Genomic DNA, 13,520 nt, shown 5'->3' on the forward strand with positions numbered 1-13,520 from the left:
ATGTCAAAGAGAGCAGAGATTCCTGAGAGCGCAGCCTCTCGGGAATCAGACAGAGATGACGCTGTCCTGTGAAGAATGACTAAGAGGGGCAGCTAAGGCTTGATAATATCATCGCCAAAGTCAGGGACCGGGGGAAGAGGGGGTTTAACCAGAACAGTGTTTTCAGAAGCACCTGCTGTGGTTGGAAGAGTCTACTTCTGTGAGATTTCCTACGTAGAAATCTCTCTTTTCAGAAATTTTAGATGTACTATAGAGGTGTACTTCATTATTCCCAGGAAAGAACTGATCTGTTCGGGCTGGAGAGATGGCTCAGAGGTTAAGAGCATTGCCTGTTCTTCCAAAGGTCCTGAGTTCAAGTCCCAGCAACCACATGAGGTCTGGTGCCCCCTTCTGGCCTGCAGGCATACACACAGACAGAATATTGTATACATAATAAATAAAATAGTTTAAAAAAAAAAGAACTGATCTGTTCAACAAAGAAGACAAATTCTAATTGGTCCTAATATCTGATCCTTATTTTATCTATCCTTATGCTATAAACACAATAATCTGCATAAGGTAAACTTCATTACTAAATGAACTTAGTCTTAATAAAGCACAAGACAGCTCTTTTTGAGATGTGAAAATCCCAAGGGGAAATATTGTTTTTCCCTTCAGTGTTTCAGTATTTGGAATTACTCTTTGAAACATTAGTTGTAGTTAACTGTATTTCCACAAGAAGGCATTCAATCTTATTAATTTATATAATATCCACATGTCTTTTATAAATATATAAGGTGACCAGGCTGGGATTCGTGTTGACATTGCTGCCATCCACAAGACAGCGTAGACCCAAGACAGCGTAGATTTTGCTCCATTAGAGACAGCGTAGATTATACCTGCTTTATGTGCTTCGTGTATCTGCAGGCTAGCTTGCCGACGCCCATTTTCACAGAAAATTAGACAAAATAAAATCGCAGTGTAGCCATACCGTCTTGGCATTACCCGACCAAATGATTTTGCTCTGCTACCCCTGATGGTGACTGAACCCCCCCAAATGCTGCCCCTGAGGGTGACTGAACCCCCCCAAATGCTACCCCTGAGGGTGACTGAACCCCCGCAAATGCTGCCCCTGAGGGTGACTGAATCCCACCCCCAAATGCTACCCCTGATGGTGACTGAACCCCCCCAAATGCTGCCCCTGAGGGTGACTAAACCCCCCCAAATGCTGCCCCTGAGGGTGACTGAACCCCCGCAAATGCTACCCCTGAGGGTGACTGAACCCCCCCAAATGCTACCCCTGAGGGTGACTGAACCCCACCCCCAAAAGCTACCAGCAGACAATCTGTTTCCAGACGCTTCCTATCCCCAAGAAAGGACACCAGGCATATCCTCTCTAAGGAGCATCATTAGCACATTCAACACTTGGTATAGTTTTCTTAGAATGTTAAAGTATTTTTCTTTTAATATGTGTATATACACCTTACAGCTGGTGTCAGCATGGCGCCTGTTATAATGAAAGAGACACCCAGCAAACACAACAGGACAGAACTGCTCTTTACAGCCACTGCTTCTGTCTCACAGAACGCCGTTCAGGGCTCAGGTCACAACCTTTGTGAGACTTCCTGTAAATCCTCCTCGTCGGCCTCTGGAAACGCACGCCATGCTCTCCTGGCTGGGCGGTCTACGGTCATCTTCTCCCAGCAGGCCCACAGCGTCCCCACCCTGTCTGTACAGGCAGGCTCTCTCTTTCTTCCTGAAGCTTAAGTACCCTCTGTCCTAATTAGTGGGGATCCCCTCAACTGGCCGGGCAGCTCTCTGTCCAACCCAGAGGTTAGGAAGGATGAACAGATAGGATTGGAGTGGGGTTCAGCCGGAGTACTCTTACGTTGTGGTTTTTGTTGTTGGTTTTCTTACTATATATCACCAGCTGATCCTGAATTCATGGCAATCCTGCTGCCTCGGTTTCCCCAGTGCTGGAATTGCAGACATGAACCACCACACTTAGCTTTCTAGTCGTTTTTCTTAGTTTCACACGTAACTTTTTACATTTCAGCAAAAACACGCCGATGTCATTAAGGAAATCCAAGCAAAGGACCTGGAGATCAGACTGCACAAGAAGAGAAAACATGAAATTCATCGGAGGTAAAAGAATTTGGTCATGATTCAGCCGTTTGATTGGGAGAAAGGTGATATTTATCTTTCAGTTTTCAGAAACCGCTTCATGTTTCCCCCAGACTCAGAGAGTTCGCTGCGCTTTATGACACCATCAGAAACGAAAGGAATAAGTTTGTCAACCTCCTTCACAAAGCTCATCAGAAAGTAAACGAGATAAGAGAACGGCACAAAATGTCATTAAATGAGCTGGAAATTTTAAGAAACAGTGCCGTCTCTCAAGAAAGGTAAGAGCCAAGCCAGCCGGAGTCCCCCCAAAGCCTTGTCCTCTGGAAGATCCTGGTGGTCATGGCAGAGGACAAGACTTTCAGAGGTGGGAAATCTATTCCCACATCGTGCTTCCCAGGTGGGCACACTTCCTGGTTTCTAGAGTCACCTATATTAATGAATGGAAAACTCCAACATAAAACTATGTTTACTATGATGATCTGCTGGTGTTCATTTGTCCACGGGCGGTGGTGGCGCACACCTTTAATCCCAGCACTCGGGAGGCAGAGGCAGGCGGATCTCTGTGAGTTCGAGACCAGCCTGGTCTACAAGAGCTAGTTCCAGTACAGGCTCCAAAGCTACAGAGAAACCCTGTCTCGAAAAACCAAAAAGTATAAATCTGATCATCTGCAGGTGAAGTCAGAAGACAAATGACCTCTTAGGTTAGTGTCCCTGGTTGTAGGTTTGAAGCATGCGATGTGCATTTGGGAGACCACAGCAGATTTGCTAAGAGCAGCACTTGGAGGCTAAACTCACAGCTCAGTCAGACACTCTCTGTGGGGCCTTAGGCAGTCACCCCACTTCTCTGGACTCTTACCTTATACGCGATCCTCGTCATTATTGTGTCGGATCTTTTGTTACTAAATGAGTTCATCTATAATAATACCAGAATGAATATTTGCCCTATGCCTAGATCTCCTGGACTCTTTCACCCAGTTAGCTCCTGATCGCCGGAGATGGCAGAACTGAATTTTTCTCTTGGCCACTATTGCCCAGTTGACTTTGATAAACGCAATACCGAATACCCTGACCTGAAGGGCATGAAAAAGAGAAATTTCATAGTCAGAGTCTTCCCTGGAAGGAAGTTAAAGTACCACATCCAGGCTGTGACGTCACCCAGCCTGACCCATGCTCCTAGGCTGAGTCCTCAGGTCCAATTAGGCGTGGGCATAGAAGCACCTCTATCCTCAGAACACGGATGTAGATTTGACAGAGATGGCAGAGGACCCTTTCACAAGAGGATAGCACAGAGGCTGATACAATGACAGCACCCTCATCCCATGACAGGAAGTCCCGAAAGCACCGTGCAGGGATGTCATTTCGGGAGACACACTTTTTAGACTTGTTTTGCAGACACCTACAGTATTTCCAAGGAAAATGATCTCCCACCACTGTGCTGTTGTTTTAAAAGGAAGCTGCAGAACGCCATGCTGAAGCACTCCAACAACGTGACCATCAGGGAGAGCATGCAGAACGACGTGTGCAAAATCACCTCTAAGCTTCAGGAGATGAAGGAGAAGAAGGAGGTGCAGCTGACCAGTATGGACCGCCTGGCCAGCATGATCACCATGATCGAGGAGGAGATGGTGCAGCTGCGCAAAAAGTATGAGAAGGCCGTTCAGCGTCGAAACGAAAGGTAGGGGCCTTAAACAGGCTTGGGCTGGGTGCCCGGGGCACCTCTGTAGGGGCCACAAACGGGTTTAGGCCAGGTGCCCGGGGCACCTCTGTAAGGGCCGCCAACGGGTTTAGGCCGGGTGCCCGGGGCACCTATTGAGATGTAGCCATGTTCTTTACCCATGGGAGGAAGCTGTGTGCTTTGCCTTAAAAAAAAAAAAGACTCTGCGGAAGGGAAACAAAAAGGAGGGCTTGGACATTGGAAGATCAAAGTCTCTGAGACAATTGGACAGCGGGTTCTCAACCTTCCTGATGCTGAGACCCTTTAACACATACCAAAAAATTACTTTGTTACTGCTTCGTAACTGTAATTTTGCTACCGTTATGAATCACAATGCAAATATACGATATTCAGAATATCTGATATACAACCCCCCCTAAGGGGTCATGACCCACAGGCTGAGAACCACTGCTCTAGGGTAACAGTGAATCCTTCTGGATCAGCTGATCCGAGTTAACTCTGTAACATCTATCCATTCGGGCAGCGTCCCATAAATAACACAGACTTAGGAGATGGCGCATTTCCTCCAGCCTGCAAGCGTCCGATTGGCAGGGTGACTCTTTAACAGCCCCACCCACCATGGTTGCTTGTGTTATGAGAGACTGATGGGTGAGACGTTCAGAAATAATTCAGATTTCATGAAATTTGTGTGGGACTTCTTCCAAAGCTCTGGAGTGCTGGCGCCTGAAGGGACAGGCGGGTAAAGCCTTGCTGTTGGCGTCTATCCTCGAGGGGACTTGATAAGAAGCCACTCTGACAGACAGACGGGGCAGGTGGAGAACTAAGGTCAGCCAGGCACAGCGCGCACACCCGTTGGAGCGAAGGGCAGGTTTAGAAAGATTAAGTGGCAGTTGTGGTAACGGATACAGACGCTGTGGGAATGTCTTTAGGGTCCTTGACAAACAGAATGTTTTCGAAAGGCTAACGAATGTTCATTCTGGGGTTAAAAAAAAAAAATCCGATTTAGTTCCTGGCACAAGTCAAAGTCAGGTCCTGGTTAAACCGAAGCTGCCAAGGGGGGAGGGGTGGAATCTCACTGTGTGTCTATGCCATGGCTTCCTCCCAAGGAGGGGTAGTCCCACTGCACCTGTCAGCATGGTTACAGCGGGCAGGGCAGGGTACTGAGGGTCTGGTACCAGATCACTCACTTTTCACAGAACCTTACGGCCTTAAGGCTGGCCACTCCCTCCAGAATCCCATTCCTAGATCTTCCAACTAGACCCTGCTTGGCCCAAGAAAGATGTGCAGGAAAATCAGCCTTGGGTTTTGCTTTGTTTACACACTGGGAGCGAACTCCCCCACCCCAGGGAAACCTTCAGGGTTCATCAAGCTCTGTCTGTCCTGCTGAACAACTGGCCTTAGGATGGAGATGCCAGCCTTACACCCAGGAAAATCCAGTGTGTGGAGCTTAACTGGCAACCCACTGGGGCATGGCACTGTCTTCTGAAACGCTGTTGTGTTGCTGTTGTGAGTCCAAAGCCAGAGGGAATCCCAGGAAGTAGGAAACAGAGGCCTCAGCACCCCCTTAGACCCTCGCTCTGAATTTGACCACAGTGGTGTTCAGCTGATAGAGCGCGAGGAAGAAGTGTGCATTTTTTATGAGAAAATCAACATCCAAGAGAAGATGAAACTCCACGGGGATGTGGAGATCCACGTCCTGGATGAGAAAATCCGATTCCTGAAGCTGAAGATCGCCGAAAAGCAAAGACAGATTTGCGTGACGCAGAAGCTGCTGCCCACCAAGAGGGCCCTTGATGCCGACCTGGCGGTGCTGCAGATCCAGGTGGGTGAGCGGTCAGGGGCGCCTCCCTCAGCCGCTGGCCCGTCTCCTTCCCCTTGTTAGTCTGTAGATGATACGGGTTCTTGCGTGGAAGCCGCGCCACACCTTTATGTTGTACGATGTTTGAAGCCGACTCTGAATGCTGCTGCAGGTTTGGGAGTCTGAGCCAAATAGGTTTTGTTTTGTTTTGTTTGTTTGTTTGTTTTATGTTTTTCCCATGAAGCATCGTCTGTTTCTTGGGGTCTGGGCCAAGTTCATCATTCCTATAGCTCCATCCAGAGAGATCTAGGCTCTTACTACCTGCAGCCTAATTTTGGCATTGATATAGCTGGAGACCACCTAGATTTGACGTTTAGTCCCCTTGGCTTATTGAGGCCTTTTGTGGTCTGATACACCTGTATAGCCCCGCCTTCCGACTTTTCAATTTTTATATATTTATTGAAGAAACCTGGTCAAACTATAAACTATAGACATTAGTATATGTATGCTATGTTTATACAACACTGGAGAAATTATAAACTCAATAGACATATATAAAAGAGTTGTTAACTGTAGTTAAATTTTATCTTAATTTCATGTGTGTTTAAATTGGGTGTGGTGGTGCATACTTGTAATCCCAGCACCTGAAAGGCTGAAGCAGGAGAATTCTTATGACTTTGCCAAGCATATATAATAAGACCCTGTAACAGAGAGAGAGAGAGGGAGAGAGAGAGAGAAGGGGAGGGGAGGGGAGGGGAGGGGAGGGGGAGGGGAGGGGGAGGGGAGGGGAGGAGAGGGGAGGGGAGGGGAGGGGAGGGGAGGGAAGGGGAGGGGAGGAGAGGAGAGGAGAGGAGAGGAGAGGAGAGGAGAGGAGAGGAGAGGAGAGGAGAGGAGAGGAGAGGAGAGGAGAAAGAAAAAAGAAAACCGGTTTCTGCCGAGACAGGCAGATGTTGGGATTAAAGGTGTGTGCCACCACACCCGACTACTCACAAAGGCCCCTGGACGATGTGTGGTCCCACGGGTGCTGGAAGTGACAGAGGTGTGGATGGAGGAGGGAACTGGAACGACTCTGTTGGGAATTGCTGGAGCTGAGAGAACTGTGTGGAAGTTCACGTTATTCTCTCTTTTGTGTATTTTTGACATTTGCATAATTCAGAATTTTTTTATTAATTTTTTGAGCTCTACATTTTTCTCTGCTCCCCTCTCTGCCTCTCCTCCAGAAGATTTAATAATAAAAAGCTACTCATTCTTAGAAGTGGCAGCTACCTACAGTGAAATAAGAATTCAGTTTTAACAAGACTGACCTGTTATGTATTTCCTGCTGCTACACACCATGTCTGATGGCACGCCTCTATCATCTTAGCGGCCTATAAATTGAGACCTGTGGGTCATACGTGATTGGGAGCCATGTGTAGAAAGGTGCCCATTCATTCTAAAACTGCACTTGACGCGTGATTGTATCCATGCCGACTGTGGGCCTGGAAAGACAGGGTGTAAAATGCCACGCATAGGGCCGGCCGCGCTCGCCCCGCTGCCCTCCAGCTCTCGGCTCTGTCACAGCCTGGTGTCCATCTGAGTTCCTGCATTTTGTCATTTCCCCATTTTGCATCATTTTCAGATTGCTTTTTTCTTTTCAGTCATTTTGAAACAGATTTTAACCGTCCCAAATCCCAAACGCTATCACGAATCCTGTTCTCCTGGACCTTGTAGTAACCGATCCATTTCAGCAGTCCTGGAAATCCCGTGAGCTAGCGTAAGACACAAGAACGTTGTTTTCATGCGGAAAGTGGACACTGTGCCCTTACATTCCCAGTGGAGAGTTAAATGGAGGCTTTAGTCTGTTTTTGTTCAGCAGGTGTGCGGGTTTCGTCTGCACGTGTGCGCGTGCACACCACATGCACACCTAGCGCCCACAGTGATCATAAGAAGGCATCAGATCCCCTGGAACTAGAGCTATGGATGCCTTGGAGCTGCCACGTGGGTGCTGGGATCCGAAGCCAGGTTCTCTGCAGGCGTAGCCAGTTCCCCGTGAGGCATCCGTCCGGCCCTCTCCAGGCACAGGTTTTCATCAGAAAGCCTCATATTTATTTCTTAGTTTCCTCATTATGAAAACTAAGTAAACACCAAGAGGTGTTACTAATCATTTCTGTCACTGTTTTTAAATGTTGCCACTTAAAACTCTTGTTACAGAGAAGAGTGCCATCAATCGAAACTCTAAAGTTTTATCTGTGTCACCCCTGAGTGTGGTCTCCAGCACCAAAGCGCGGTTCTCGGCTCCCCAGCGCTGTGACCCGTTAATACAGCGCCCGTGTTGGGCTGACCCCAGCCATAAAGCGTTTCTAGTTGCTATTTCATAACCGGAATCTTGCTCCTGAGCAGAGTCCTGGGAGCACTGGAAATAGGTACTTTCCAATGGCCATGGCCCACAGGCTGAGAACCGCTGTACTATAGTCTACTGTTTCACCCCAGGGGATCATCTTTGCCATCTGCCACGTGAGAAACCAAAAGTCCCTGAAAAGCAATCGCACAATGGTAGGGAGCCGCAAACAGTGCTTAGGGCTGTCACGGCGCTCCCTTCCCCTTTGGAAACCAAGGGTGAGTGTGACTAACATCCTAGTGAGCACTGTCCCCCTCCATGTCTCAATGATGTCATGGCTGTAATCTATTCAGAGTCTCCTCAGCAAAGAGGACACACGTGACTGACACTGTTGTTCACAGAGCATATGCTGGATTAACTTCTTTCTGTGGGACATCATTAAGGCCACCGCCAACACCGGCATCCAGCTCGTTGCCTGTCCGCTGCCCCTGTCTCTGAAACACCCGGAGCGGGGCAGCAAGGACCACTCTGAGCCCTTAGCCACACAGCATCCCATGAACAGCACATACATTTAGGGATTCAGCCTTCTCTCTAGCGAGACAGACAGACAGACAGACATGCAGACAGACGCTGCCTTCCCGTGCAGGGTCCGTCCCACACAGCATCTGTGTAGCTCCACTGATGAGCCGAAGCTCCTGCCCACACCATCCGAAGAGTCACATTAAAGCTGACGTGTACTTCTTGTCCAACAGTTCTCCCAGTGTACAGACAGAATTAAAACCCTGGAGAAACGCTTCATCAACCCCAACAGCAATGGCAGAGTCCGCTTCATTCCCGGGAAAGATCTGACCGAAGAAGAAATGATCAAGAAGTTAGACATGGTAAACGCCCTGTTTAAACACGCCTCTCTCTGCTCACGCAGACTGCGGTACTGCTTCCCCTCGTGTTGGCAGACCCACCCTTCATTCTTCTAGCCACTAGCTGCTCCCTAGTTGTAATGTAGTCCTAATCCTACCTTCGATTCAGATATTTACCAAGGAAGTAAATATTGGTAGTTCAAAGGCACCCTTCATTCCTAGTCTGATAACTCATTTTGTCTTCTTGAATGAATATGTTAATTGGTCACCCTGGTGGGGATGTCTGGAAAGATTGGCGTCGTGGGTACCAGAGGCCCATAGTCCACCCAGGGCAGAAGAGTTCCCAGAGGTGTCCCCGGACAGCTCAGAGAGCAATGTGTCTCTGTCGTGTGGTGGAGGCCCCGGCTGCGAATGAAGACCGTGCCTGACATAAGTCGTTCTTAACTCCTGCTGAAATTGTTTCCAACTGTAGCTGGAGCTTCAGCTGGCCAAGAAGGAGGAGAAGTTACTGGAGAAGGATTTCATCTATGAGCACGTGTCCCAGCTCACCAACAGGCTCAGAGGCAAAACCCAGACTTGCAGGGAGGACACGCTGCTCTTGGCCAAGAAGGTCTGCCTGAGCGAATCGCTCTCCCCACCCCGCGCCCTCTCCGGGCCCCAGCTTCCACTGTCACCTCTCGCCTCCCACTCTTAATTTGTTGTGAAACACTAGAGAGATGGAGCTTTATGAGTTTAGAAATATAGCAAAATGTAAATATTAGTCTTGAACGAGTTCCGGTCTGCTCCCCGAGAGATTCTACTTCACAGGAAGGAAGTCTAAGCTTCTCAAGGGCAGCACTTAAGTTTTAGTTAGCAAGAGAACTTCTCAAATAAGACAATTGTTACCTTTGTAGTTTGTGTACAGAGGAAAACCCTTTCCATTTCTTTCCAAGCAGAGAGCCTCACTTTTCCCGGGGTCCGAGTAGGAATTGCTCCAATACAGAATTCAGCCAGAACCCACAGATGACGAGGGACGATTGGATACAGACAGCCGCAACCACACAATCCCTAGGCTGGCTGGAGACTTGAAGCCGCTAGGGGTGGCACTGCTAACAGCAACAGCGAGCAGGAGGAAGGAAGGCAGCGGCTACAGGCGGCAGAATCATCCATCACCATAGAGGATGGTGCGCTTGCCTGGCTTCTGTGGGCTCTTTGAGCATCCTCCAGAAGAGGGCTTTGACACTTAGCAGAAGCTACTGAACACTTGCTACATCCTGTCCCACCACACCTGAGGCAGACACACAGAGCCAAGGGCACACACTCTCTCGGCAGCGTGAGAAAGAAGGAAATAAACGAAGGTGACTGAGTCTACATCCATCCCCTGAGTGCAGCTGCCTCTCTGATGAGGGTGAAGGGAGCCCAGACCAGGCTCCCAAGGGTAGGACTTCCTTCCTCTTTTAGCTTCTCAGTACCCTGCATGTAATAGATGCCAGAGAACTGAGGAGGAGTGAGTAAACATTCAGCCCTGTGCTAGAGGCAGCTTTGCCAAGTTATATTGGAAACGACTGTGAAAATTCACCTTAAAAATGGTGAAAACACCTTTTCATGTGGCCTTTGCACTTCTGCACTGGTGAGCCCAGCAGCCGCAGTGTATACAATTGGGCCTCATAAACAAAGACATGATAAGATTCATTTAAGCCAATGGGCTTTGAATTAACACCCTCCCCCAATGTTTCTGTAAACATCTCCTTCCTTTCCTTTCCTTTCTTTCTTGAGATAAAGTCACTTTTTTTATTGAGAGGCGATTTCTCAAAGCTGATGGCAGAATCTCTGGAAATTACTTGTAACACAAGTGACCAGAAAGGCCCTCAAACAGCTGGAAGGGCTCAAACCAATACACCCATATTATCATTACAGCCAAAGTTTATGAGTAGGCCAGAACTTAGGCATGGAGAACACTCCCCTCTCCTCCTTACCTCCTAAAAACAAACACTAAGCTAGCCAGCCCTCAGTGCTCTCCAAACTGGAAGATAAACCTTTTCTTTCTTTCCCTGTTTTTCCTTATTTACATAACCAAACATTGGGTTCTATCCTGGTTGGTTTTGTTAATGAGACACAACCTGTAGTCACTTGGGAAGAAGGAACCTCTACTGCCTAGATCAATAAGAGGATATCGTGGCTGATGGTTGGTGTTGGGGGCCTAGCCCTCTGTGGCAGTCAGATGTAGGCTTTGTACAAAAGCTAGCTGAGCACAACCCAATAAATGAATCAGAGAATAAGCCAGGAGGCAGGATTAATACTCTGTGGTCTTTGCTTGGATTCTTGCCCCGACTTCCCTCAATAACAGAAGCGTATGCCAAGGGCCCTTTCTCCACAAGTCTCTTCTGTCAATGCTTTATCATGGCAGGGATTTTCTGTGAATCCCGGTCAGTGGTTCCCTCCTCCAGGGACGACTGCCCACACCAGGCGGCCAGCAGTCTGCTTGTTTCTCTGCATCCTCACGGAATACCTCTGCCAACTAACCTCGGGCCCTCTACTTCTAGATGAACGGCTACCAAAAACGGATCAAAGACACTACTGAGAAAATGATGGCTCTGGTTGCCGAGTTGTCCATGAAGCAAGCCCTGACCATTGAACTCCAGAAGGAGGTGAGGGAGAAAGAAGATTTCATCTTTTCCTGTAGTTCCCGGATAGAAAAGGGCCTGCCACTCAACAGAGAAATCGAAAAGGACTGGCTGAAGGTACTCCGAGATGAAGAAATGTATGCCTTTGCCACCGCTGAGAAGTCCCGGGTAAGTGTTGACTCCCATGCTGCGCGGTATGCTGGGAGAGGTTGCCTTAGGAGTCTGTCCTCTCATGATGCAGTGGATGGCCCCTTATCTGAAAGGCTTGGGAAAAGAGATGCGTTGAACTTTCTATGATTTTCATGAGATATTTAGGGAGTGGGGCCCAACTTTAAATCCCAGATTCATTTGTTTCATATATACTTCATACACATGGGTGATTTTAATATGATATTTTGGTATATTTGTACTTTGACTGCCATCATAATATGATGTCGGGTATGGTATTATCTACTTTTGATGTCACATCAACCCTCAAAAAGTCTGGAACCTTTTGGATCTCAGAGTTTGCTAGTTGGCATGCTCAACCTGCGTGTGAAATTCTCCCACGCCAGCACATATGAATGAATGGCTAGCAGAAAGGGGTTGGGTGTGGAGAGAAGACTTTGTACTAGTAGTCCAAAGCACCGTCTTCCTCCCTGAAGAACACCCGACAAGCACCAAGTCCCAGCCCACAGTTGTACCCTGACTGTGACGTCTGAACACTATGGCCTCCCCCAGCAGGTCTATGACTATCCTAACATTGGCTTTACCTCTAACGTGGCTTTATCTGTCCTCTGACACTTGCTCACACCACACCTGACTCTCCCATGTCCGTCTGCCACGGCCTCCACAGCCACATTATGGCTACCACGGCCTTGGACAGAACCACACCTGGTATGTGTCGTAGACCCCCATTCCAGCCCTCTCTCCTCCCCAACGACCAAGGTCTTGATTGGTCATGGAAGCCACCAGCAAGTTTGGTTCCTCGTTCATCCTTGTAACTCCATGATCTCTCAATGGTTTTAAGATTAGAACGAGGCGTCTCTTATCTAGATGACCACAACATGGGGACAGTTTGCTCAGACTGTCACATGAATGGTTCTTCAAGGGTCTTGTTTCTCTTTCTAATTCAAGATCTTAAAAGGTACATTCAAAGACACAGTAGGAACACCTGAGCACCGGGTCTGGCTTATAATTCTGGGCTTCCTAGGACCACCCTTCCTAGGGCACTTGGGGTTCCCTGTGGCGTCCCTCTGTCTTTCTCTACCATAGAGTTCACATTATTCACGTTCCAGGGGAGTTGTTTCCTGTGAACACAGGCAGAGCGTTGACCCTGAGGTTAAACCACGCGGCTTGCCATTCCTTCTGCTTCCGTTCTAATCATTCTGGTCTAACATTTGCCCCCAGTGACAAAGGAAAAGCAGGACTGCCTTTGTCAAAGCTGTGGAAATAACAGAGCTCAACCACAGACGGTGTATGTGGAACCCACCGAGCAAGGGTTTCCACACCAAGCCCCAGCACCAGCATGGTGCTTGAGCTATGCTCACACCCATTCAGACGACAGGCCACAGAGGTGGGGTGGACTTCCCGTTTCCCACCCCTGTCCTCATCCCCTCTGCCGAATGTTGCGGAATATTATTTTAAGATACATTACATTCTTTTCCACTGTGGAAGTGTTTGTTTAATGATGCAAAGATGGGTTGCATTCTTTTATGTTGCATTTGTTTAACTCTGTGAAGCTGTGGTTCTTTGCCCGTCTAAAACACCTGATTGATCTAATAAAGAGCTGAATGGCCAATAGCGAGGCAAGAGAGAGACTGATGGGCAGGGTTGGTGGGCAGAGAGAATAAACAGGAGGAGGAGCAGGGAAAGAAGAAGGAGAGGAGGACACCAGGGGCACAGCCACACAGCCAACCACAAAGTAAGGGAAGTAAGATATACAGAATAAAGAGAGGTAAAAAGCCCAGAGGCAAAGGTAGATGGGATAATTTAAATTAAGAAAAGCTAGCTAGAAATACGTCAAGCTAAGGCCAGGCATTCATGAATAGGTCTCCGTGTATTTATTTGGGGGCTGGGTGGTGGGTCCCCAAAGAGTAAAACTAAAAACCAACTGCAGGTAAGTATCAGCCAGCAGAGCTAGCTAGGGCTGTGCTTTACGACCCAGTGCCTACAGAAAACTGCAGTA

General features: G+C 48.2%; 1 protein-coding gene across 2 annotated transcripts in view; it reads left to right on the forward strand.

Moving 5' to 3' along the window:
• Ccdc146 (coiled-coil domain containing 146) overlaps positions 1-13,520 on the forward strand; it is a 123,893-nt gene that overhangs the window by 109,169 nt on the left and 1,204 nt on the right. For both annotated transcript variants that reach the window (XM_087902356.1, XM_087902355.1), the window contains exons 12-18: positions 2,036-2,124; positions 2,217-2,381; positions 3,554-3,778; positions 5,372-5,600; positions 8,646-8,774; positions 9,223-9,360; positions 11,273-11,521. In XM_087902356.1, the coding sequence (XP_087758482.1) occupies positions 2,036-2,124; positions 2,217-2,381; positions 3,554-3,778; positions 5,372-5,600; positions 8,646-8,774; positions 9,223-9,360; positions 11,273-11,521 (1,224 nt within the window). The remainder of the gene's footprint in view (positions 1-2,035; positions 2,125-2,216; positions 2,382-3,553; positions 3,779-5,371; positions 5,601-8,645; positions 8,775-9,222; positions 9,361-11,272; positions 11,522-13,520) is intronic.

The sequence above is a fragment of the Myodes glareolus genome, chromosome 27 (genome assembly GCF_982192425.1).
Source record: "Myodes glareolus chromosome 27, mMyoGla1.1, whole genome shotgun sequence".
NCBI classification, from domain to species: Eukaryota; Metazoa; Chordata; class Mammalia; order Rodentia; family Cricetidae; genus Myodes; species Myodes glareolus.